This window comes from Eleutherodactylus coqui, chromosome 11 (assembly GCF_035609145.1).
Source record: "Eleutherodactylus coqui strain aEleCoq1 chromosome 11, aEleCoq1.hap1, whole genome shotgun sequence".
NCBI lineage: Eukaryota > Metazoa > Chordata > Amphibia > Anura > Eleutherodactylidae > Eleutherodactylus > Eleutherodactylus coqui.
In genome coordinates this window covers 25,769,595-25,796,651 of record NC_089847.1, presented here as the reverse complement: position 1 = coordinate 25,796,651, position 27,057 = coordinate 25,769,595, and the positions used below count along the sequence as shown (strand labels likewise).

Sequence of the window (27,057 nt, the reverse complement as noted above, 5' to 3'; positions counted from 1 at the left end):
CTCCAAGAAAAAGTGTAATAAAGAGTGATCAAAAAGTCATATGTACTCCAAAATGGTACCAGTAGAAATATGTCCCACAAAAAACGAGCCCTCGCACAACTATGTTGACGGGAAAAAAAAAAAAGTGTTTTGATTGTCAGAAGATGGCGGCAGAAAATTGGATTTTTTTCCAAAGATATTTATTTTTTAAAAGTAGTACAGCAGAAAAAAAGTGCCTGGATGAGATTTGATGAGAGCTCATCTACCTTACTGCTACTGTAAATGCTGCAGAGACCCACAGATATTCTGCCCCGTGTAGCCGTATACTCGAGGTAGATTCTCACATGGCGCGTGAAAGGGAAGAAAAAAAAAGTCTTTGAGTAAGTCTCAAACACTGACGCTAAAAAATGTCAGCTAGAAGCCCGAGGCTGCGGTCACATGGCAGATCTGACGTGGAATCTGCACCGATTATCCATCAAATCTGTGGCAAAATCAGCGTTCAGAAATTGTCCTAATTGTTTTAATGTGAATCCAAACAATCCTCTATACAGCGCAGATTATAAATTGGCACGCTGGAACGTGATGTCATGGTGTGACGCAGAACCAGCGCAAGGATTTGACCCATTGAACTGGGGCAAATCTCTTTGAAGATTGAAGCGGCTTTACTGGGGGATTCTGGTCCAGGATTGTGAGGCAGAACTTGAATCCCCCATATGAACAAACCTGAATAGTGCCTTTACACAGGAGCGAATATCACTGGCATCGCTCGCAACGCTGCCGGCATGGAGGCGGAGCAGCCGGGGAGCGATCTATCCATGCTTGCCTTCATTCACAGTATTCAAACAGTCATTGACCTTTCCTTGCTGTGCCCCCAAAAACGTTTGAAGCAGACGGCTTCCATGTGCCCCACCTGTATCCGTCCAACATCTGAACACCATGAACAAGCCTCTTAATGTTGCCCTACTTTCCCTCCTTCGGCAGCGTTGCACTCACCCGTAGCCAGCGAGGAAGCCCAGGCTGGGGGGACTGACTTTGTCATTGAATATAACCATTGGGAGGATGCTGCAGTCTTTCTTGCAGTCTTCCAGCTTGATGACCCACCACTCCACGAAGCTGCTGCTGGAGTTACCCTCACTTATCCTCTGGCGGTTCAGGTGCACCGTAACATTCAGGTAACTCTCCTCCTCATCTGGGCAAAAGAGAATAGATTTACAGTCTGCAGCCTAAGTGAACGAATATAATCTGGTATATGTTCAGAGGCTGAAAACCTGCCTCAACCTAATCCTTCTTGTACATCTTTCACATGGGTGAAATTATTCCACCAGGACACTCCGCAAGACCAGGTTTAAAGCCCCATCTACACGGATGATCGCTCAATAGACGCTCAAACAATAGTTTGGGTGACAGTTTTATGTGATCATCTTTGTATACTTTATATTTTTAGCCAGTTAGCTACTATAGAGTATGCAAGCGGAGCAGGACACAGCAGCAGCCACTATGAGTACAATACAGCTGTTTTCCATAAGCAAACAGCTGTATTGTTCTCAGTACTGACTGCCATTGTCCCCGCTGTAAATTCATAGTGAGAAACTAGCAGAGAGAATCTTATCAGCGCAGCTGGCTGATAACAGCTGATCGCTCAATTCAATCAAACTTGAAGTGAGCGATCAACGACTCGTACACGAAAACTGCACGATGTCAGTGCATTTAGACAGAACGGTTATCGCTCAAAAGATTCTATTGAGCGAATTGTGAGCGATAATCATTGTGTCTAAATGGGCCTTAAGCAGCCTCTGCAGAATTCTGCACCACTTTGATGCAGATTTGCAGGCAGTTTTAATCCAAGCTGTCCTACTTCCAAATTAAATTAAAGGGGTTGTCCAGTTGTAAACTATAGATGGCCCTTCCTCAGGATAGGTCAGTAGACTGGTGATCCCACTGAAGTGAATGGCCTGTAATACAACGTCTGCCCACTGCAGTGAGAACGGAGCTATCCGATTCCTGCTGAAATCAACTGGATGAACAAGCACACTGGCCCAGAGAACTGCTGATAGGCTGGGTTCCCAGGTGACAGACCACTACTGATCTACTATTGATGACCTATCCTGAGTCTAAGCAATCAACAGTTTATAACTGGACATTCCCTTTAAGGTAACGTATGACTTCATGGTTACAGTCTACAGTCAGGATGAAACTGTGGTCCGATCCAGAAGTAACTCCTCTCCCGTTGTCTCCTCTTCCTGCTAACCTACAGACAGTAGAGGGGACACATGGGTGTAAATAACACATGACTGCAGGATCAGGCTACACACTGGGTTTGTTTGAGTTCTGATACCATGGAGACACGTAGATCTGCTAAGGAGCTGTATACCTAACGGTAGGGTATTTAGACTGCTTACAAAGTTGCTTAATTTTCTTTTAGAAGTATTGCAGAAATTACAATCCTTGATGTTGTACTGATCCTGAGTTACACCCTGAGGTTGTATTCACACCGGCAACTGCAAGTTTGGTCAGACAAAAACTGATTGATTTTCGGGCAATTCTCAAACATGTTAAAAATGCACAATTTTACTGCACATTTTTCTCTACTCTTCACTTCCTGGTTTTATTTTAATGAGGTCCTCATAGTGATCTGCTTTAAAAACGCATCACACTTGCATGCAAATCACTTGAGGAATTACACGGAATACACTAGTACTATATACAGGACGTGGGGATTGGCGCAAATATATTGAATCTTTCCTGTTTCTAAATTCTCCTACCTGGTTGCAACTGTTTCACAGGATTGGCCTCCGGTCCGTTGGGGGCTCGTATGTACTTCGGAAACAAGTGTGGGACAGATCTGTGAAGAGATGCACATCCATGGAACTGAGCATTCTGCATTCATCTTCCTATAGCAGTAATGGTTGGGCACACTTACACTGCGGCATCTCGTGTGCCTTCTAAGAGGTCCGCCAGCTGCATCCGCTCCTCACTTCCTGGCTCCAGGTCCTTAGTGTGTTTTTCTGATGTGTGCTCAACAGTGCCCCCTTTTGCCAAGTCCCTGCAATAAACAGATTATGCAATGGATTCACCATGTAACGCAAGAGGCTTTTTCTTCCCTCAATGTTCGCATTCATCCTACACAGTGACTTGCATTAGGCTCTGTACATACAGCCTTAAAAGTAGAGCAATGACTGCCAAACTTAGTCGTTCGTTTTACGTAGAGATCTCTGTTCCTCAAGATATAATGGCTTCAGGCGACAATCTTATGTTTATTATCTTGCTACGACTGTTGCTTTAATAGAATACAGTGAAGTCCTTCAGGGTGTGACGGCTCTATCCTGTCCTGAGTGGGGTCTCCTCACTGGTGTCTGTGGGAGTTGAGATTGGACTATAGGAGGGCTTGGTGTATGCTTGAGTGACCAGCCAAATCCTGCCGTCCGGGCGTATGCTGCAAAGGAGCAGCCAGTGCTGCAATGTTTATTAAGCATGTAGAAGATGGACGAGTATAGACGTTTTTCTCGAAAGTCTCGCTGGGTGCCATTCCCTCAAAGTCTATATAGAGAGCTATCCCTTTGACCAGTCCCAGCACTCACATGGTCTGAGCCTGGGCATGAGGGGTTAATATCACTGTTGCCCACAATGGAGGATAAGAGAAAGATGACCCTGCTGGTAGTGCAGTCACAGGTCCAGGCAGACGTGTGTTCAATCAGCGCCTCATCAGTTTCGGCTATCAGCAAATCTGAGGGACAGGGGAAGCCCCACATAGCCCCACTGGGTCACCTCTACAGCACTTTGCTGGAAAATCCAGTCATTTAGCAAGTAGTTTTCACGGGTACAACACCTGTAATACTGAAGTGCAGGCACTGATTGGCCATTAGCGCCTCTCTACAGTACAGTGTGGTACTACATGTTCTCTACAAGGATGAGTTGCTCCTCTGGACACTAGCTTATTTTGGCCTCCGTAATATTGGAAGTGTGTCCCGGCCTGACTACAGGTCTCCTGACCTGAATGTGGAGCATCACACATTCATATGATGGTCAGGAGACTTGCGGTCAGGCCGGAATGCACTTCCATATTACAGATGCGAAACGAAGGCCAAAATGGTCAGTGCTTTTATTAATAGATGGCCAATTCCCCAGTTTGGGTGGAAATTGTATGTTGCAGGAAGTACATACAGAACAATATGCCCTAAGGGGAGACAGCTTGGGTAACATATCTGTAGCCTGTCCATTACATATCTTACCTCTGGAAGTCCCAGGTAAATCGAAGGGTAATAGCGGATGATCCATTCTTAAGTTCCCTCCTCATCTGCTCTCTGCTCGGAGGACTGATCCCCCAAACAGAGCCGGAATTCCCCTCTATTTGTGCAGTCACTATGTCCTCATAACTGTACAGTGTAATAAACTGCATGGCCGTCTGAAACAAGACAGGAGAAAGTGAGGTGCAATAAGTATATTGAGCAGTAACACATAAGATCGTAAGCCTCAGTGACACAAAGCTAATAGATGGATGAAGATTTCCCAGGGTATATTTCCGACATCCACTGTATAGGCATATTAGGGGAAGTTCATCAACATAACATTATTTGCCCCACTGCACCATGCGCCTAATATGTACAGAGGCACATCCCTCTTCATATTTTAGATACGTCTCAGCACCTCCATACGCTTAAACAAAAATGGATGCCAGGTTCAACTTGGTGTACATTTCTGGTATACTAGTTATACACATAACTTTGGAAGACACGAAAGTTATTATACTGAAAGGAAATTTCAGATCACAAAGCCATAGAAGAATTTGGGAATACAAATTTATAACAACTTTTGACACTTTCAACAGAGGGCTAAATTCTTCAAAAGGATTCATATGTGACTGGGAAGTATGAGACATCTGTAACACAGATAACACTGCTGACCTGATGATCTCTTAACACTAATTCAAGAACCATAAAACCTTCACATCTATGTTTGTCTTTCTGCTGTAGTATTCTTTTAAGTTCATATTAATCCCACCATGTCTGTGCCTTGTCAGAAGTATGTGTGTATAAATATGCAAGCCTCTTTGGATTTATTTCATTATGCCTTGATGAAGGATCCTCAGAGGTCTGAAAGCTCGCATTAACATCATGTATTTTTATTAGCCATTAAAAGGTATCATATCTACAAGATTACTTGGTTTCTCCTACTGAGAACAATCACGCTATTCTGGTATACTTTATGCCACTTTCTGGCACAAATATACGTAAATGTGTCTGGCCAGTGTGGCCATGCCTTCCCATTTAACCACACCCCTTTTTAGTAAAGTGTCAGCTGCGCAGACATTCAAACGTTGTAAAATTTTAGTGCATGCAAGCTTTGCACAAAATTATGTGACTTTTTTACCCCAGAAACTGGCATAAAATGTTTTATAAAATGTCCCTATTGATTCCAATTGTATAGGCAATTAATGTCTGTTGTGCTGTACTATACAGTATAGACATCTACGAGCCCGATGGCGGTCAAAAGGGCACTTTACGGACATGTTGATATATACAGTACAAGCAGAAACACGTGGCAACAGCACTTATACACATTAATATCTATATAATTATGCATAACTCTTGTATATACTAACCGCACATAAATGCAAGGTTCTAAGCACATATTTTGATCAAAGCATGTGGGCCCATCCGCCAACGTCCACCATACTTTGATCAAGCACCTTACAATTTTGTGTAGTTAGTATATACAAGACTTATGTATTTTTATTCAGGTCTTAAGTGTATATGAGTGTTGCTGCCACATGTTTCTGCTTGTACTGTATCATTGCATTTATTTGTTGGATGTGCCGACTTTGTGTTTTTTTGTTGCATATTGACATATACGCAAGGAGCTTTTCCTGGCATATACTCCAAACATAGGGCTGTGACGCAGCGTGCACAAAGCCTAGATGGCGTCTTCATCACATCACGCCTGCACTACCTGCTTACCGGCTGTCTATCAAATTCACTAGTGAGCTTCTCATATTCCTGAGGCGTGAAGGGTTGGATGGATTGTTGCTGAGCGCTCATGGTGAAGAGCGGCTGGAGGGAGAAGCACAGAATGGAATTGGTGGACAGAACAGAAAATACAAGAAATGATACGTTCACCTAGTCCCCTAGTATTACATACACCTACTTGTCTTCCATACCTCATATCCTCCCAGCTTGAAGGTTACAGTCACGTCAATAGGATGGTTGACAACTCCCACAACCGATCGCACCAAAGACATGAAGAGTAAAGGAAACCAAATGATGCAGATGAGGAAAACAATGATCAGACCGCCCATGCCATACTTCACCATCTTCTTTTTCTTCTGTCCTTTAGGCTGTGGGTATTTCTGAGGAAAAAAAATTGGCAATCACCTTTTGGATTTCTAGTCTAGAGACTGTGACATCTAATAGTGCTTGGTGTGACTTAGATTTGGCTATTGTTCACAATTAATTGTTTGCATTGCTCAATTGCACCTAAAAATAAAAGAAAAAAAACTTTGCAAATAGTCTAGATTTAAAATCTACCATTTTGTGTATACAACTCCTAAGCAGAGCCATGTGCCTCCATGGTTACAGACTACAAGCAAACCCTTTGTAGTCTGATCTTGCAGTCATACACTTCCATCTGTCTCTTACTTCTGAATACATATTGCTTTATTGCTTGCACATACCCTATAAATTTGTTAATCTAAATACTTTGAAACCAAAGGCGGTGGCGTGCCGCCAATGTATGTGTTACGTGTGCTGCTGGGATCTGTAGTTCTAAGCTTCCTAGCAGCACAGCCCTCTTAGGGTTAATTGATTGAGCTGGCTGGGTGTGGTACTTCCTGCTAGCCAATCTCCTGGGTCTGTGCTCACATATAAACCCAGCTCCTGGTCAGTCTCTGTCTGGTGTTCAGGGTGAGCAGTCATGAATCCTTGTCTGTTGAAGTTTGCTGTGTGATCTGTGTCTTGGTGGTTCATGTCCGTTTGTTCGTTTATATTCTGTCAGTTTTGTGTCAGCTTGCTGTGTGACCTGTGTCCTGTCCTGTTGCAGCTTGCTGTGTGAACTGTGTCGGGTGCTGCTGGACTCCTGGTTAGTGTAGGGACTAGCGGTATAACCAGGAGCCGTGAAGTGGCCTGCTAACTTTCATGTTTTGTACAAAATTTCAACTAATACCTGGTATTTATATTCAGCTTATCATCTGTTACTAGTGGTTGCATTTTGGCTGCTGTATGCTGTGTATTCTGGCTCTGTGTGTCCTGTTGTTCAGTCCCTGTCATGTGGCATGTGAATGCGTCCTGTTCTGGTGCGTGGCTCCTAGGATAAGCTAGGGCCCAAATCCAAAGACCGCTGGGCTGCCCTTATTGGGGCAATGTCCCCGCTTAGGTAGGGCCAGGTCAACCTTCCGATAGCCAGGGCCAGCTGTGTGACCCGTGTGCGTACCCAGTCCTCCTTTGGTCACGATCGTGTGGGCCTCGTGCTTAGTTTGCCCACACGATCGTAACAGTATGTAGGTCATGTGACTGTGGAACAGGGAAGAACTCAGGGCCAAATGTCATCTGCCCCACTGTTGACTCGCCCCTTTCCTCTGAATGTCCATCCAGCAGCACAACACAACTCTCCTTGTAACTTTCAGTCCTGCTGGTCCGGACGCTGTTCTGCTCCCTCCGTGTAGAGGCTTCATCCTCTTCCTCCTCTCTCCGGCACTACTACACAGTAAGCAGTAGGACTGTAATTTGCTGCTGGACAGACATTCAGGAGAAGGGAAGCCATGGAGCGAGCACTAAAAGCTTCAGGGTCCACAGGGGGAACACTATTAGTATGGGGGGAAAGTAATGGTAAAATGGGAGGAGTGCACAAAGGCGTGTTTTGACTGGAAGAAATCTTTATGGCGGTCTGGGCCAAAATAAAGAGCAAAAACTACAACTAATGTTTCCACATTATCACTGGAGGTAACTGCATTGTAATCACCATCACTGGGTAGAGCTGGTATCTGTTATAAGATGACGGCATGCTTATAGGTATACTAGAGCTGATCGGCTGCATCCAAGCTCGCCACGTTCTATGTTTGCCCCATGCACAAAACCGCATATATATATATATATATATATATATATATATATATATATCATTAGCAAAACTCTCAAATTGAAAGCAGAAGTAGCATTAACATAACCAGTGCTTCTTAGAAGTGAGTGGTGTGACTCAGTTTGGGACCCAGCATTAACCTGGTGTATTCCAGTACTGTCAGGCAGTAAAGGTCACTTACCAATTGGCATTTTTAAAAGTCTACACTTAGACAAAAAATTATGACTCAGCCGTCAGGGTGACAATGAGACAGATTTTCCCTGCTATGAGGGTGTGTCTGTAAAAAGCAACGGTAACTTTCCTGTCTGACAAATACAAGTCACGTCGTATATTTGTAGTTTCGCAAATGGCTTTATACACTAGTGATGTGCTGTCAGCACCGGCCCATGCGAAAAAAAATATCCTCGCTGGGATATAAATCAGGCAGCGCCACATTATCGCTCCAAACTCCTCTAGAAACGGTGGCACTAAGCCCTGAGCCAGTCATAAATACTCCGCAACCCGTAAATATCCTGATAATGGGAAGCCGGAGGGGTCACACCTCTGTCTGCACTCCGGAGCCGTGTTACAGGAATTTACAATGTAATTATACCTTAAGCCCATCTGAGTAATGCAGTGGAACGAGTCCCAGAATCTGTTTTTATACAATTTGTGCAACTAAACTATGAAAAATGTTAGATGGCAATCACTTCTACACTGTCCTACCAAAAGTAATTGGACATCGGAGCAAGAATGAAAAGTAGTATTTATTTCCATATGTTAATACTTAGTGGGGCTCCTTTGGCTATAATGACATTGGATAGTCTCTGTAGCATACTTTCTACTAAAATCTGATACATTTCAACTTGTGTTTCCCTCCATTCATCCTGCAAATGCCTGGTGAAATCTCTCAAACAAGATGCATCAGCCCATCTACAATGCTTATGGAAAAGACGTGACAGCATCAACGGTGCAAGTAATTGCTTCTTTATTCATCTGGGAGGAATAAAGAAGCAATTACTTGCGCCGTTAATGCTGTCACATCTTTTCCATATGTGTAGTAGTTGGACTTTGGATCAAGTCCTTTTGGTGACCATGCATCCATATTTTGCCCTGCTGAGTTCAGCATTGAAGATTGTGCTGCTGGCACCCTAAACCCATCTACAATGCTGCCATTAGACAAATGAGAAACGGAAGAACGTTCCGTTATGGTCTTGGAATGTGTTACATGTCATGGTCTCGGTCCGTTGGTTGTCGTGACAAGAACCATGAACACGGAGGTGTACCCTGACATTGTAGACACTGATGTGCTGCTGGCAATGTGGTAATACTCTGGGAAGGGTCGGCCATACTTCCAACAAAACAGCGAGCCTTGTCACACATCCATTGCAGTTTAATGTTGATTTGATGATATGGATGTTCCATGATTGGACTGGCTGTACAGAGTCCCAACCTGAACCCTACTGAACATTGCTGGGACAAACTGGAACGTCAGTTCAGGAAATTTGAACAGCGTCCATCTTCTTTAAGAGAACTCACCAGACATTTGCAGGATGAATGAAAGGAAATACCAGCTGAAGTGTATCAGACATTAGTAGAAAGTATGCCATGGAGAGTATCCAATGTCATTAGGACCAAAGGAGCCCCATTAAGTATTAACTAGAGATGAGCGAGCATACTTGTCTGAGCTTGATGCTCGTTCGAGTATTAGGGTGCTCGAGATGCTCGTTACTCGAGACGAGCACCACGCGGTACTCGTCTCGATTAAACGAGCACTGACCATTGAATTCAATGGAGCCGGCAATACAGCCGACTCCATTGAAAGCAATGGGCTGCCGGCGATTGCGGGATGAATTGTCGGGAAGGGGTTAAATATATAAGCCCTTCCCTGCAATTCATCTATAAATGTGTAAAAATAAAAAATATATATATACTTACCTGGTCCCGGCAGAACGATGTTAGCCCATTGAATTCAATGGAGCCGGCAATACAGCCGACTCCATTGAAAGCAATGGGCTGCCGGCGATCGCGGAATGAACTGTCGGGAAGGGGTTAAATATATAACCCCTTCCCTGCAATTCATCCAGAAATGTGTAAAAATAAAAAATATATATATACTTACCTGGTCCCGGCAGACGGAGTTCAGCGTGACAGGCTGCAGTTCTCCTGAACTGCTCTGAACAGCTGTGAGTAGTATTCAGCAGTCGGGGATTTAAAATCCCCGCCTGCTGAATGAGAGGCCTCTGATTGGTCACAGCCCGACCAATCAGATGCATCCCTCACTCACACCCATTCATGAATTCATGAATGGGTGTGAGTGAGGGATGCCTCTGATTGGTCAGGCTGTGACCAATCAGAGGCCTCTCATTCAGCAGGCGGTGATTTTAAATCCCCGGCTGCTGAATACTACTCACAGCTGTTCAGAGCAGTTCAGGAGAACTGCAGCCTGCCGCGCTGAACTCCGTCTGCCGGGACCAGGTAAGTATATATATATTTTTTATTTTTACACATTTCTGGATGAATTGCAGGGAAGGGCTTATATATTTAACCCCTTCCCGACAGTTCATCCCGCGATCGCCGGCAGCCCATTGCTTTCAATGGAGTCGGCTGTATTGCCGGCTCCATTAAATTCAATGGGCTAACATCGTTCTGCCGGGACCAGGTAAGTATATATATATTTTTTATTTTTACACATTTCTGGATGAATTGTAGGGAAGGGCTTATATATTTAAGCCCTTCCCGACAATTCATCCCGCGTACGGGGTCTCACTCTTGCCGCTATTGTGGCTTAATAGTGGGACCTGGGAACTTGAGATACAGCCCAAAATGTAGCTCCTCGCCTGCCCTATTCGTTTCTGTGTCGTTTCCATCACTTTCTTGTGTTTTGCAGATTTTCACAAATGAAAACCTTAGCGAGCATCGGCGATATACAAAAATGCTCGAGTCACCCATTGACTTCAATGGGGTTCGTTACTCGACACGAACTCTCGAGCATCACTGAAAGTTCGACTCGAGTAACGAGCACCCGAGCATTTTGGTGCTCGCTCATCTCTAGTATTAACCTTTGGTAATAAACACTACTTTTGATTCTTGCTCAGGTGTTCAATACATTTGGTAAGATAGTGTAGTATAACTGCAGAGACAAGCATGGAGTTATAGCACTGCTTATTATACGGCCATGGGTAAACTATAAAAGGGGCCGAAAAGTAATATAAGTGCCCCAGGGCCATAAGGCATGTAGTCCTTTGTAATTTTCTTTCCTAGTGGCTTGACATGAGTATAAACAACTCATCCTGCAGTACCAGCTGCCTCATGGGTCCGGCTTCTGGAAGTGGCCATAGCAGAGCACATGACCAACTATGTAGTGGGCTTTGTAAGCAGCTCTGGCTCATAATGGGGATTCCACAAATAGGGGACTCCCTCTCTGATGTCTATATAGGAAATGTATGAACAGGCTGGTGCTAATGAGACAATGACCCCATCTTTATGGATTAATGTAGTTGTGAAGGCCTATTTTTACCTTTTCAGTTTCACGACTGCATTTTATAATAAAGATGTTGGCATAAATGTCCTCCACACACATCCAGTTGGATAGAGAGAGGGTGGTATCGGTCCACACCCAGTCCATGACCGCCCGCAGCTCCACTAAGAAGGGCACCAGACGGAAGCTGTAATAGAAAGCAATCTGTTAAACGTACAGTCAGTACTATTTACATGTAGTCACACGCGGTGGAACATTACGCCACAGGCAAATTCACATTTAAATACAGATTTTGATGTGGATTTCGCCCTCGGCAAATTAGCTGAAAAATTAGCAAGTTAGGCATGCAGATTTTGGTGCAGATGTGTCCATGGCCGTATTTTCTGCCACATCAGAGAGCACCATTTCACTAGTTAGTATATCAAGATCTTACACATTTACAATATCTCACCCCTGGAAGAGGAAGAGGTTTACATGGTTGTACTTCTTGGTCAAGAAGTTGCCTAGAATGCGGGTTGGGTATCCACAGCGAATCTGGTAGGCAGACAGGGCAAAGTAGATGCATTTTACAAAATACCACAACTGTGCCACCGTGTTCAGACTGAACATCCTGGGGAAGAGGAGAAACAATGATAAGTCATCCAGTTGTATCAGTTATCTGGGTCTATGGAACTACTCATGATGGTTCTTTGTACCTCATATTGATGCTCCTCACCTTTCAGTAACTGCTGGTAGGATGAAGAACATCCACACATGAATACCAATGACCAGTATCACCTGGAAGATCAGCTTCCCAAGGACTGTTTTCCGAAGGTACAGAGCTCGATCTATCACCATAGTGGAGAACTGGATCAGAAGCATAACGAGGAAGGCTTCCGGGACCTGATCATCGGACAGGGATGAGGTTATGTCCGCAGCTGCTGAATGTTTCTAGAGGCGAGAGGAGATAATAGTTACCAAATCACCAATCGAGACCACGGTATCATTACAGTCAACTTATAGTCACACTTACTCCAAATGCCCAGAACCCAAAGACTATGATGACGAAGTCCACCACATCAGCGAGGAACATGAGAGCGTAGACATCAGTGGCCGCCCGGTACTTTGTATGAAGGATGTCGTGGAAGAACGCCTTCACAGGTTTGTACACTCCCTGCACCCTACAACAAGAACATTATGAAAGCTCTCATAGTATTGCAATGACCTTCCAAGCACAAGGATTCTCAGCATCACAACCAGCGTACTGACATTACACATTATGGGCCGTGTTTATTAATCGATTCTACTGTGGGACACGTTTATTAAATATCTGCACCACAAAAGGATCCATTTGCACCATGCATGTCCGTTTGTAAAAGTGGAGTGAAAAGTGGGCATGGCTTTTGTACTTTTAGCCAGTATGATGTATCATAGTATGCAAGGCCAAAAAAAGACATATGTCCATCCAGTTCAGCCCATTAGCCCCCAATGTTGCTCCAGGGGAATGCAAAACCCCCCAATGAGGTAGAAGACAATTTAAGGGAAAAAAATCCTTCCTGACTCTAATCTGGCAAATTGGAATAATACCAGTAATTCACACTCAGAGATTTATCAAATGAGTCACATTTGTCCCAACATACTGTAAAATGGCAATCCATTAGCTGAGACTTAAAGGCTGTGTACACCTTTGCACTTTTATTTTCTTTTAATCAGTGTATTTTTGGAAATGAAGACTTTTTTATAATTGCTTTTCATTAAAAATGTCAGATTGTTTGGTATCGATGCTTGTATTGTTTTCCAAGATATTGTAGACTAGAGGACTGAAACCTTAGCAAATTCTGTCAGTGTAAACAGATAGCTCCTTCCTCAGCCTGCACCCCTGTTGTGAACATGCATTCACTTAGTTTACACTGAGCTATTACAGAGGACTCAGCTATACAGACAGAGGTTGAGATAGAGAAAAGATAGCTGTGTAGTATTAAGTGGGCATGGTTATGCAGAAAGAGCAGGGGGAGAGGGAAGCTGAGCTTGTGTGCATTCATGAGAGAGATCAGCTGATCATTGCTGGGAATGCCACCTCCCTAGCCACAAGATTTGAATGTAGGACAGCCTACAAACCAAGTATGAAGCTTTCTACATGCATGAGAAGTAAATCTCAATGAAAAACACATAAGTGCATTATTTTTTCTGCAGGGACACTGTAAGATATATGTGTATTGATTTTTCATTCACAAAGGAATATAGCCTTTAAAGGGGTTGTCCTGGATATAAAAAACATGGCTGCTTTCCTCCAGAAACAGCACTACACCTGCCCATTGGCTGTGTCTGGTATTACAGCATAGCTCCACTGTGTGGAATGACTGCAACTGAGCAACAATACCACATACAGCCCATGGCCAGAGCAGCCTTGTTTTTCTAATGTTGAATAACCCCTTTAACTTAGGCCCAAATTAATCAAAAGTGGTATAATAGCCAATATCTATGTATAGGAATGTTAGTATCTGGAATGTTTTACAAACCAGCAAATAATGCAAAGTACAAACCAGCCACTTACATGCGGATGAAGAACATCTCAATCTTCATTCCGACCATCTTCATTCTCACTGCTGCCGCCTTCTTTTTTTTCTTTTCTGGATCTCGCTGCTTTTCCTTTGATGGATCTAGGACACAATTAAAGAGGAGGTCAGAATTTAGCATCATTATAACTACCATGTTTCCCCCGAAAATAGGTCCCACCCCGATAGTAAGACCTATTGGGTTTTCGGGGGAGGCTTGAAAAATAAGGCCTCCCTGGAAAATAGGACCTATCTCAGGTGCCTCAAAATAAATAAAATCAATACTCAACTGGTCCGCGGCGTCTCGATGGTCTCCGGCGGCGCTGCGGCAAATGGCTGAGTCCTCCCCGTCTGCCTGCTCAGCTTCTGCTGGTGACGGGGCTTTGAATACCCCGCCTCCAGCAGAGCGAGCTCTGTGATTGGCTAATCTCAGCGCCATCTACCAATCACAGCTGGCGCTTGAGGAGCCAATCACAGCCATTCAGTGGATGACATCACTGAATGGCTGTGATTGGTTCATCGAGCACCAGCTGTGATTGGCTGCCGGCGCTGAGATTAGCCAATCACAGCGCTCGCTTTGCTGGAGGCGGGGTATTTAAAGCCCTGTCGTCAGAAAAAAGTTGAGCAGGCAGATGGGCAGGATAATTGTCGCAGCGCCGCCGGAGACCATCGGGACGCCACGGACCAGGTAAATATAAGCGCCCCCCCCAGAAAATAAGACACTGTGCCCTTTTTGGGGCAAAAAATAATAAAAGACAGTGTCTTATTTTTTGGGAAAATAGTTGGAAACAAGCTGAACTGGATGGACCTTTTTTTTTTCAGCCTAGCATACTATGTTACTATGTATTAGGCTGTGCCTGACATGCTGCCTATTTGTTTGTACTGCAGCAAGTCTACTGTGCTGTGCACCAGTTGTGTGGGGACTGGGGGCCACTCCTGGCTCGGGTCCACCGAGGGATTCACCTATTTCCCTGTGAGTCAGTCTGACCCTTCTGCCAACTGCAAAACTAATAGAAAACCATATGATCAGTATGAAAACTGTGCCATGAAGATGCCCACCTTTGTCTGACTCGCTTGTCTGTGACTGTCTTCTCTTACGCCGACGCAGTAACGAGCTCGAGCTTCCCTTGACATCTGGGTCTTCAGACAACTGGATTTCAGACTCACTCTCCTTCTTTTCCTTCGGAGGTTTCTCTACAGGTTCCAAATCTTTCCGATCCCACAATCCATAGCTCTGAAAGAGAATATATTATGACATGGAACTCCGTGACAAATGGCCAAACTTGGTATTGGCTGCTTTACATTATTTATTAATTCTTTTAACTTTGTTTATTAAAACAACTGATAATACAAATTACCTAAAATGTCCAAAAACACACAGTATTTACTGCGTACATTAGAATATGTGTCATCGTCCCGTACAATAATGCTGACAGGCAGAGAAATCAAGCAAAAAGGCATAGAGTAATTTCCCCGTATATCTGGATAAATTAGGTATCTAATAACCACCGTTAGTCGTGTGATGTTAACGATGTGTAGTGAAAATTGCACCAATGACCCCAAAACTTCCTGAACGTTTCAGGACATTTTCTATTTTTGTAAGCCACCTGTTCCTACATCCATGTGTCATTTATCATGTTTTTCCGTTGTGTTTTAGAGGGTGACCTGGCCGCCATCCACTTCAACGCTATTGTTTTTTGTACTGAAAGAGCTTCTCAGGAATATCCTTTGGTGATGAGTCCAAATATCTTCCACAAGTAAAGCAGAGGGAGATCCCGGTTGCCTTAAGGACAAGTATCTTCAGCACATTCGAAAGTAGCCCCTGACTGCTTTAGTTTAGCCTTCAAATGCTATGTACACTTATGGCCAAAGTTGAAACATCGGTCCTTTTATGCTAAATACACAGATTATTTCCGCAAATCCCGGCCCAATCCAAGACTCTAATGCGCTGAACTGACAGCATCGTAGGGATCTTACAGCCATAGTGACGATGCATTTAGCTGTCGCGAGTGGTAGTATAGCGAAGCAGGATTCAGGATACGATGCAGCAGATGGAGTAACCAAAGTTTACAATATTTATTTATAACACACAGAAGTGGAGATGAACAATTAAAGTATAGCAATAATGGTTAAGCAATTAAACTTTTATTCTAGAATACCTTGTTGTGAACTATGGCTAACAAAATCCTAGTACGATACTAATTTGTACACAATATAAAACAGTGCTGGAAGCGTTCAAACTCTAGACTATTATGTAGGTACGCACTCCTATAACACTGTGTAGGTCCAGAACCATGAGCAATGACAAATTTCTATATAGGCCCAGTTCTTTAGGGTGGTACCTCACTACACAACACACCAGTTACTTAACTAGTTTTGTCCCTATCAGTGTGCACACATATTGAAATTGAGGCCGGCCTCACTTACAGTTGCATTGGGCAGGAAACACTGCTACTACTGATACTGGCTTATCCAAACTCTACTGAGTTGTTCTCCACAGCCCCTTGCTGAAGTTCAGTGTCTTCCACCACGTTGGGGCTATAGATCATCCACTCACTTTTCCTCTGTTGGTTCCAGGTAGAAGGTAATCTCTGATTCCTAAATGCAGCACCTGCTAAGTTCAACAAGCTGCCCCTTCTCTCACAGTCTCTGAAATTCACTGCTGCTCCTCTCTCACAAGCAGCATCTCCTCTGCAGACTACGGAGCCCTTCTTTAGTAGCGCTCCAGCAGCACCTCTAGCTCTCTATACATCTCTCTGTGCTCTCCTGTTGCACAGCAAAAAATTTATCTCTTTAATTGGAGAGCTTCAGCCAATCCAAAAACATTCCTTGAGCATGCTCAATTCTATTGTGCTGAAATTTGGTGTAAATTTTGGTGCATCTAACAGTCCATTATCATAGCAACAGTTTAACCCTTTAGGATAGCCCCTTACATACCCAAATTACTTGGGTCAAAATTGCTCAAAGTCCCATTTACACAGAGCGATGATCGCTCAAAGATCGCTCTACTGACAGTTTGACTGACAGCTTTGAGCGCTCATTTTGCATAAACTATTAAGTAGCTACTCAGCTACTTAATAGCTATTTAGCGTGCAAATGAAGCCTTCAGCTGAATGCAGTTAATAGCCAGAGGGCTCTTATCTGCTTTCAGCTCCTTAGTTCTCTGATGGGAAACAATGCTATAAGCACTACCCGTGGAGAACTCCGTGTGCGGTCCTGATAAGACCGCACAATGATTTTTAGGTTGGCCTGAATTTAACGATCAGCTAGCAGTGCACGAAAAGTGCACAATGGCCACGCGTTTAGACACAACGATTAGCGTTCAATTGATTGCTTTTTAGGGATTTTTGAGCCCTCATAGCTCTGTGTAAATGGGCCTTTAGACTTATCAGGAGACGCTACTAACTGGCATTAATATATTCTTTATACCAGACCCCATCTGCTAGGTTTCTGCCAGAAGTGGACTGGCACCGGTGCTTTTGTAGTTAGTGGTGTATGTATGCAACGAAAAGAGTAGGCTTAGTGGAATATATCCGGTATGTTTATGATAACTTCCTTACCATGAGCAGAGATCGATGGAAAAAAAGCGTCAGAAGTTGGATCAGATCATATTTGATGTAGGAGTCACTCTTCTCCAGCCCAAGAATGCGAGGAGGAAAAAACGGTTTCCCATCGTAGCGCACAAGTACTGAATTACTATTCCATGGGAAGAAACCAAACTGACAGAGGTATTTAATCACCACCATTATCTGCGGAATGAAGAATACGATGATAACAATCTCATAATAAGAAAACCAGCATTAATCAGTAAGACATTTATAACAGAACTCACTGCGGACATACCTCAGTAAAAATAATAGCCGTCATCCAGAAACGTTTGCTCGGCCGGTGTATGGACAGCATGGCCCACAGAAAGACCAAGATGGGGAGGAAAAGCGAGATGAACGATGCGCTCACCATGTTGTTGAGGATGATGATGAAGTAGCAAAGTAATTCAGAGTGTCCTGCTACCAAGTGGTAGAGGGCAAACAAAAGCCTTAATGGCCGTGTCTGAGACCTGAAGAAACGCTGCGAGTCTGAGAGTTCAGGGAACGTTAGCGGCCTGTTGGATGGAGAAATTTAATATTGAGAGGCGCTTCATGAAAGAAAGGATAAGTGGATGAAGAAATAATCCGGTAGCAGGGGCGTAACTATAGAGGATGCAGGGGATGCGGTTGCACCCGGCCCCAGGATACTTAGAGGGCCCATAAGGCCTCTCTGCTCCATATGGGGAGCCCAGTACTATGAGTAAAGGATTATAGTTGGGGGTCCTGTTACAAGTTTTGCATCGGGGCCCGAGAGCTTCAAGTTACGCCTCTGCCCGGTAGAGAACAATACTGGAGACATAACAGGCATGACTGCGCTATTTATCCCGGTTTACCTGCAGACCAGTAGCTCGCTGGCAGTACGAGAGCGTTTTGTAGGTTGGATTTCCAGCGATCCTTTATCTGATGGACTCTCCTCCCAGCCGACCTGCTCCATACTGTTAGTGCGTGTGTTGTAGCCGGTACTGAGTGGCGTGATTAGGTCTGTACAGTCCGCCATGCTGCTGAGACCCTCCTCTTCCTCACAGCCACTAGGGACAAGAAGCCGGTATGAGCACGGTGCCAACTTACTCCATTTATACCCAACATTCATACTTCTGCTAACCTTGAAGCCATGCTAGTCTGCGAATCAACTCCCTTATCAAACGTTGTTCCAGCGGGCGGAGGTGATGTGCCAGGTCCTTTCTTGTCCTGCCCAGTCTCGTGAAGGAAGGAGAGAGCCTTTCGAGTCACGTCTTCACCCTGTAATATTATGGGGGGAACATAATGAACTGGCAATTTACCTTATTGAGATCCTAACAAAAAAATTCCTCCTCTGTTTTCCGACATTAAAAAAAATCTTGGATTTTCCAGCTAACTTTGTCCTTCAATTGAAAGGATGAAATCTGTTGCGGATCCACATAAAAAAAACTGCAGCAATGGTGAGGATTTTGACCTTTTCTGATGAAAAATCACTCTGAAGTGCTAACCACTAGAGGTCTCCCTTCCAATTTTCTGTTTACTGCCTACTGTCACCTGAAGGCTATCTTTGGTAACAGAGATAACAAGACAGATAGCAGGAAGTAGGGGAGGGTATTGTCTCATGCATCTTGTAGAAGTCTATGGAGAGGTGAGAATGGAGGAGGAAGCAACTGCTGAGGGAGAGAGAAACACAGACCCTAACAGACACGCTGCTGCAGCTAATAGTAAGTGTTTGCTGTTTCTGACAGCTACTGAAATCACATCTACACTGTTCAGTGCTGATTTATAGTGTACTCCATCCTGTTGTATTACTCATAAGAGTGTGCTACAGAGACATAGAGAAAAAGATATCTTGCTCCCCTATGTGTGCACTTTATGGAGTCATCATAGCAACTATTACCCATCCAACAACTCAAAAAAGGGAAATAATACGGGTGGTACTGACAAAGACAGGCATCTGTAGCACAGACACCAGAGGGAACGCGGCTGGCCACAACTGGCAGGCGGAAGTTGTAGGGAATGCTGCCAACCCCTATAACATCACAGCAGTAGTCTACACTCACAAACTGAAGAAAAACTGAGATTTAAAGATACAGCCTATTGAGAGGAAAACTGGCAGAAAATTATATACACAAATTATATAGTGGCCAGAAATATTGTTATTCTTCGTGAACACACACGGCTTATTCTGAAAAGCTAGGTGTCTTTTAAGCTAATACACACTATCCTACCAAAAGTAACTGGACGCCTGAGAAAGACTGAAAATAGTATTTATTTCCATATGTTAATACTTAATGGGGCTCCGTTGGCCCTAATGACATCAGATACTCTCCGTGTCATACTTTCTACTAACATCTGATAAAGTTCAGCTGCTATTTCCCTCCATTCATCCTGTAAACGTTGAGCAAGTTCTCCAAAAGATTGACGTTGTTCATATTTCTTAACCAGACGTTCCATTTGTCCCAAGGACGTTCAGTAGGGTTCAGGCCGGAACTCAAACCATATCTTGAAACCAACATAAAACAGTGTTGGATTTGTGACGAGGCGCGTTGTCTTGTTGGAAGTATGGCCGACCATTCCCAGAGTATTACTACACTGTCTACAGCACATTACTGTCTAGAATGTTAAGGTACACCTTTGGCTCATGGATCTTGTTGCTACACCCAACGGAACGAGACCATGCCACATAAAGATGTAATAGCCAATAAGATGGAGTAGCGAGATTCATAATTCTATAGAACGTTCTTCCATTTCTCAACTGTCTAATGATGACGCATAGAGATGAGCAAGTATACTCGCTAAGGCACATTACTCGAGCGAGTAGTGCCTTAGCCGAGTATGTCCCCGCTCGTCTCTAAAGATTCGGGGGTCGGCACGGGTGACAGGTGAGTTGCGGCGGGGTGCGGGGGGGGGGGGGGGGGGGGGGGGAGGGAGAGATCTTCCCGCCCCCCGAATCTTTAGAGACGAGCGGGGAGATACTCGGCTAAGGCACTACTCGCTCGAGTAATGTGCCTTAGTGAGTATACTCGCTCATCTCTAATGACGCGCCTTACACCATTATAGACGGCCCGATGCATTGAGCTTTGTAATGGATGGCTTGTGTGCAGCAGTATAACCCATATATCCAATAGCGTGCAGTCCCCTTTACAAACTATGGCCGACACCTCCAAGGGTCTTTATCTTATGTAGCATGGTTTAGGACACAATCCATTCTACGGACGGGGGTGTCAAAATACTTTTGATAAGATAGTGTAAAGCATAGTGAAGGTATAAATACATAAATTGTCTAGAAGCTGGTAATATGACACTTCAATGAATAAGCAATGAGTTATAGGTGACTGTATGATTACAATTCTATTTTATACTTTATGTGATCTCATAGTTTACTTTTTCATTATGGAACATAAAATTTTACCTTCGACAACTTTTGGGTTAAAATATATCTCTCTACCCACAAGACGGTGGACATGTCCACATACTGCTTGGTAAGAGTACCCAGCCAATCAATGAGACCATCCAACATGGCAAGAAAGAGGACCCAGAGGAACTTCAATATGTCCAGTATACGTTGTACCACATTACTTCCACCTGGAGGAGAAAGAACAAATGAGAAGAGAGCTCAAACGTAGAGCTAAACCCAACGAAGCTCAATAATTCATCACGACTACCTATAACTTTAACTTCCAGACAGCCATAAAAACGACACGTCGTGCGCAAAGCCATCGTATCCTGTAATAATCTGCAGTCAGAATTTGTGGGGAAGTAATCCGCCGAATCTAATCCTCCTGCGTGGGATTCTATGGAGTCTTCTAATCCTGTCTTGAATCGCGTTTAAGCTCAGTAATATTTCAATAAAACCGCATTAATTGGAGCTTCTCGCTCGGTAACGATTTCTGTATCGGATGACTTTAAAATGTAACTTTCAGACTGAAGTCTTCTATCTCTCTCCAAAGACGCAGCAGTTGAACGGGTCTCGAAATTAAGAATTTGGTGCAGAGACAAAGAAAACAGTCACTGACTCAAGATTGTATTAAGTAGTTGTCGTCACGTGTTATTAGTGGCTTCTGATCATACAATCCGGAGGACGTGCTGACACGGTCGTGGGCTAGTTATTTATGACAGCATGAGACGCGTTCAGCCTCCCTCAGAACGCCGCTTTGCGCAAGAATTGTTATTTTTGGCAAAGGCTGAGTGGTATCTTTTATTTTACATTATGTGGTGTGTTACATACTGAAACTTGTGCCATATAAGTAATGTGCGGAGGACATATATGAAGGGATCTTTACATTCACATGTGTTTTAACTTAAAAGGGTTGCTCTGGATTAGATAAAAAGGTCTATTTTACTACTAGCTCCTACTAAATACAAGTGTAGCTTCACAATAATAACAGAAGTCATGTGATACCAATGACGTTACATCGTATAATATGCAAATAACGGAGATGGAGGCTAATACTGACTTGTAGGAAAGCTGCCTTCCAATAGGAGACGGTGCAGAGGTATTGTTCCATCTCCTTTATTTGCATATTACCCAGAGGAGCATGGATGGCCTTATAAGTCTCCTCACTCACTCACCTTCTAGGTGCTCTCCCTAAGGAGAAAAGATAGCGATCCCGACCCACATCATATTATATATCATACATATAGACATATAGTGCATACACACACGTGTAACCTCCTGCTCACCATGCTCCTCATCCGGAACCTCTTCCTCTTCCGTTAAAGTTAATGGATCTTCCGGGTGCTCAATTGCCGGCTCTCCTACTTGAGACCAAAGCCATAAAACTACAGATTAGACTTCAAGTAAACACAAATAAGACAGATGTCATATAAAACACAGTATAGTCTGTAAATAGTAGATGGTACAATGCCTCGGCAGTGCCACCTATTAAGGTATGTTCACTTGGTGAAATTTTGCGTGGCATATGCACTGCTTCCTTGGCAAATCTGCATCCCATTACTTTCTGTGGCGGGATTTTTTTGCATGCATGTCACTTCCTGACACGTATTCTACGTGGATTTAGTGTTGGGAATTCCACACATGGATTTACCCATTGCAAAGGACTTACTCTATGAGCAGAACCACAGGAATTTGCATGGTTGTGGCAGAAATTCAGCTTTTAGAGGTGGAATCTATGTAGGAAAATCTGCGCCGGATTCCACGTGTGAACTTACACTATAGGCGATCCCTAAGGAATGTTTCCACTTGGGTTCCACCTCTAAAAACTGTGGCGGCTATGCAGCTGTACGGCCCCGGATCCAGACTTGGATTTAGCCCTCTTCAATGGAATTCCTGACACAGATTCCGCACAGCAACAACACAGAATTTACGTAAAGAAGTGACGTCACTTTTTTTCTTCCGAACATGGATTTGAAATCTGTGGCTTATAGATTACGGCATGGGATCCCTTAGCTGCAGGAGTAGCAAATTACCTCTTAGTATTAATTTCACCAAATTATTAGAATTAACCGAAATTGGCAACCACTCCAAGGTAAAGTTACTTGGGGGTCAGCACATTTGATTTTAGATGGGAAGTACAAAAGTCAGAATAATTACAGCAAAATAAATAAAACCGCCACCTCTTTCCTCGACGGACGCCCCTTTCTTCAGCGCTGGTCTCATCTTCTCAGTTTCAGTTCTTTGTCTCTGCTGTTTTTTTCGTTCTCTCAGCGCAGTTTTGGCGCTGGTGACCCAGGCCTGATACGCCAACTAAAATATACAAGCATTGTAGAAGTATACGGCTCAACCGCGAACACAGCAGATAGGCAATCATTCACAAATGTACAAAGAAATGGTGTAAAGCAATGTCAGAGCGTACAGGATTTGATAGTATATGTACATCTAATCTATATCGGAACCCCACATGACTTGGTTACAAGAGAGCATTGCTGCCTTTCTTCATAAAAAGTTGTGATGAGTTATAAGCTGGCATTGCTCAGTAGACGCACAGTATGCAGCATTACAACTCCATATTGGTAGTATAAATACACATGCTCCAGTATTCCTCAGTTGTAAACTACTGATGGCCTACCTGCAAGATAGACCATCAATTGTAAATCAGAAAGGTCTGCTGCCGGGGACCGCTGCTGATCAGCTATTCACTAGGCCAGTGTGTTTGTGCACGAAGTTGATTTCTGTAGGAAGCAGACAGCTTCGCTCGAACTGTAGTGGTCAGGCTTAGTATTACAAGCAAAATCTTTCGTTGAAATGAATAGGATCTCTGCCTGTAATACCAAATCTGGCCACTGCAGTGGGAACGGTGCTGTCTGCTTCCTGCAAAAATCTGTGCAGTAGATGAGGACGGCAAGCTGGCAAACAGCTGATCAGCGAAAGTTCCTGGTGACAGACCCCATTCAAACTTCTATTAATGGCCTATCCTAAGGCTAGGCCATCAATAGCTTACAACTGGACAAGCCCTTTAAACTGAATCCACATCTGTATATTCTTAATAACATTCAAGAGGGAAGACCATACACCTTGATATGCATATTCCTAGGATATCGGGGTAGTAATGGTAATGAAATATAGTATGCTGTAGTAATAGCAGGAAGCTTCAGTACTATGGCACAATGTATCAATACCTCTAGTGTTCACTACATGTGGAAATGGGAATGTTTGAGCTGATTTTTGCTTTTAGCATAATTATTATCTGATCGGGATGAAGGTTTGTGTCTGAGTCTGGTCCTACCTGGAAGGCGCTCTGCTTACGTGGTCTCTGCTCCTCCAGTGCAGACTCCTCTTCTTCCTCACTGTCCGACTCAAATAAATAATAATCTCCTGAATGTAGAACTACAAAAGACACAAAGAAGATATCGATGGGTAATAAGTATTGGCTAAAAAAAAACCATCTATGTATATGTGCCTCTGCAAGGTTCTGTGAGCTTCTGCTCACACTGGCGTCTTGGTTTCCAATTTTAATGGATCCCAAAATATCTTGAAGATTAGCAGTGACTTATAACAGAACTGTAAGACTTCCTTTTAAAAACGAAAGCAGCGATGGAAACGTAAAGGGAACAGTCAGTGGCAGGGTGAAATGATCCTGAAAAGCGTATGACACAGCTGTGTATGGGTGAGGGAAGGCGGACATGGCAAGAAGAGGTTGAACAGAATGTGTCATCAGAAAATGCCCTGATGTGTAAATCAAGTTTTTACATTGCGCACATTCTTTAGGAATTTTTGGTGAAATTTTTTTGCACATTTTCAATGTCATGTTCTGTATTAAAAAGATAAATCCTGAAATCTTGCAGTTCTCACACTCAGCACTAAACCTAAAAATATTCTAACTTCCTGTTCTGGAGAGAAAAACTTTTCAACAGTCATCTCATCATCATCAAAGGCAGGATTACAATGAAGGTGGCACCTATATATAAATAACACAGGATCCACTATTGACAATAGATGATAATCATAGCTCACCTCCTCCCCCTTCCCTGCACAATGACCCCTGCACAAATCACATAACATTGATGCGAACACTCTCCATAAAAGTCAATGAGTACCCTCCTGTCCATTGTCTAAATGGCTGTTATAGGAATAAATCATATTCCAGAAGATTTCACTGGTTTGCTCCAGATGGGTTATAATGAGAAGCTTCATGCATGAATATATGTATTTGAACTGACGGATGCGCTCCGTCAGCCCCCAATACCCTTCTGGTTTATTCCAAGAAAGTACAATACAGATATACTGAATATGATGCACCAATTACATGCATGCCCCCAACATCATAACAACTCATGAGTGGCCTAGTATGTAATGACGCTAATGATTAACATATGTTTATGCCCCAGGTGTATGTCACTATGTGAACATGTAATTCCTATATGTCCAAGTAGCATAGACTTTATTAATATTCCAATCTGGACCGAAAGTATGTTGTCAGAGAGAAGAAGTTCCTCCCCTTGCTAGCGAGCTATGGGAACCGTAGGTGGGAGCTTCAACTTCTACTTGTACATACCAACCTATAATATTGAGCTAGTTAATAGAGATGAGCGAGTATACTCGCTAAGGCACATTACTCTAAAGATTCGGGGGCCGGCGAGGGTGACAGGGTGAGTTGCAGCGGGGGGGGAGAGAGAGATCTCCCCTCCGTTCCTCCCCGCTCTCCCCCGCCGCTCCCCGCCCCCCCTCCCCCGAATCTTTAGAGACGAGCGGGGAGATACTCGGCTAAGGCACTACTCGCTCGAGTAATGTGCCTTAGCGAGTATACTCGCTCATCTCTACTAGTTAACCATTTAACTGCTAGCTATTTCCTATGAAGGGGGATATATGAAAATATGTATATACCCTATATATATATATATATGTTTGCCTAGGCTGATATAAGTAACACATTTATAGTATTATTACTACAACATGGCCCATGAGTTCTGCTGTCAAGTATTTCTCTAAGTCGCAGCTCAGACAAGATGGTCGCCAACATAGTCATATACAGAAAATATAATAAAAACAACCAGAATAATACAAAAATTAAAGAATGTTTCACTATGTGGTTTTACTTACTTAAAAAAAAGAAGTAGGTGATACTTCCCCTTTTAAATGTGTAATTATCTAGGTATTTGAAGTCCTAGTTTTACAGTGCGGAGTCACAGAGCTATTCTATACTCTCCAGCAGATTTATCATCATGTATGGTTACATCAGCTCAATCTGTTTTGCCCGTTTTTTACTTCATTGCTTCCTTTTACAGACCACATTTAAAAAATATAGATATTTTTAAGGATTATTCCCATTTTCTAACAGTTCTTGGTAGGAGTGGAGGGTTCTTCCTACAATACATTGTGGCAGTGCACTACCTACCTGAAGCGTGATCCAACCACGGGCGGCTCCAATGAATCTTCTTTTTGGATGAGACCTTTTTACCACCATCCTCTCCACCTAGAAATGAACCAGAGAAACTTTATCACCCTGCTTGGCAATAGGTAAGACATCATTTATTTTTGTTACCCCCTTATGGACACGGCCATTTTTCATTTTTGTTTTTCCTCCCTGCTTTAAAAAAAATCCTAACTTTCTTCCTCAGTTGATATAGCTGTATGAGAGCTTGTTTTTTGCAGTCGTATCATATAATGTACTGACAAACGGCATATATGGTGTGAGGAAAAGGATCTTAACTTTATTCTGTTGGTCAGTGATACCAAATTTATAGTTTTTTGTTACATTCCTTTTAACTGTTGTGTGGTACCTGTTTCAAAGTACAGAACTGGAATGGACAAGGCTGAGGTCAAATAGATCCCATGGTACCACACAAGGGTTAAAAAATAAAATATCTTAACCCTTTTCAATCCAGTGTCAGCCTCGCCCTTGTCCGACATTAAGGTTTCCCAACATAGCTCTGATATCGGACGAGGTGAGACACATGTTTCTAACAGTATGCAGGACAGCGCTCCAGTGTCGGGGGCTGTTCTGTATATGTTTGTTACAGTATACAGGACAGCACTACGATGGAGCGCTGTCCTGTATACTGTAACATA

General features: G+C 43.4%; 1 protein-coding gene across 2 annotated transcripts in view; it reads right to left on the bottom strand.

Moving 5' to 3' along the window:
* Positions 1-27,057, bottom strand: part of PIEZO1 (piezo type mechanosensitive ion channel component 1 (Er blood group)) — a 192,496-nt gene that overhangs the window by 8,065 nt on the left and 157,374 nt on the right. Inside the window, exons 30-50 of one of the 2 annotated variants that reach the window (XM_066583095.1) lie at positions 26,384-26,461; positions 24,275-24,375; positions 23,166-23,295; positions 22,272-22,349; positions 21,001-21,173; positions 18,730-18,866; positions 18,461-18,655; positions 17,884-18,142; positions 17,601-17,789; positions 15,100-15,274; positions 14,040-14,145; positions 12,519-12,666; positions 12,222-12,436; positions 11,958-12,116; positions 11,546-11,693; positions 6,134-6,322; positions 5,934-6,026; positions 4,209-4,381; positions 2,900-3,022; positions 2,742-2,821; positions 973-1,168 (exon numbers count right to left, since the gene is read on the bottom strand). In XM_066583095.1, coding sequence (XP_066439192.1) covers positions 973-1,168; positions 2,742-2,821; positions 2,900-3,022; positions 4,209-4,381; positions 5,934-6,026; positions 6,134-6,322; positions 11,546-11,693; positions 11,958-12,116; positions 12,222-12,436; positions 12,519-12,666; positions 14,040-14,145; positions 15,100-15,274; positions 17,601-17,789; positions 17,884-18,142; positions 18,461-18,655; positions 18,730-18,866; positions 21,001-21,173; positions 22,272-22,349; positions 23,166-23,295; positions 24,275-24,375; positions 26,384-26,461 — 3,145 coding nt within the window. The remainder of the gene's footprint in view (positions 1-972; positions 1,169-2,741; positions 2,822-2,899; positions 3,023-4,208; positions 4,382-5,933; positions 6,027-6,133; positions 6,323-11,545; positions 11,694-11,957; positions 12,117-12,221; positions 12,437-12,518; positions 12,667-14,039; positions 14,146-15,099; positions 15,275-17,600; positions 17,790-17,883; positions 18,143-18,460; positions 18,656-18,729; positions 18,867-21,000; positions 21,174-22,271; positions 22,350-23,165; positions 23,296-24,274; positions 24,376-26,383; positions 26,462-27,057) is intronic. The other variant, XM_066583096.1, reaches the window with a different exon arrangement.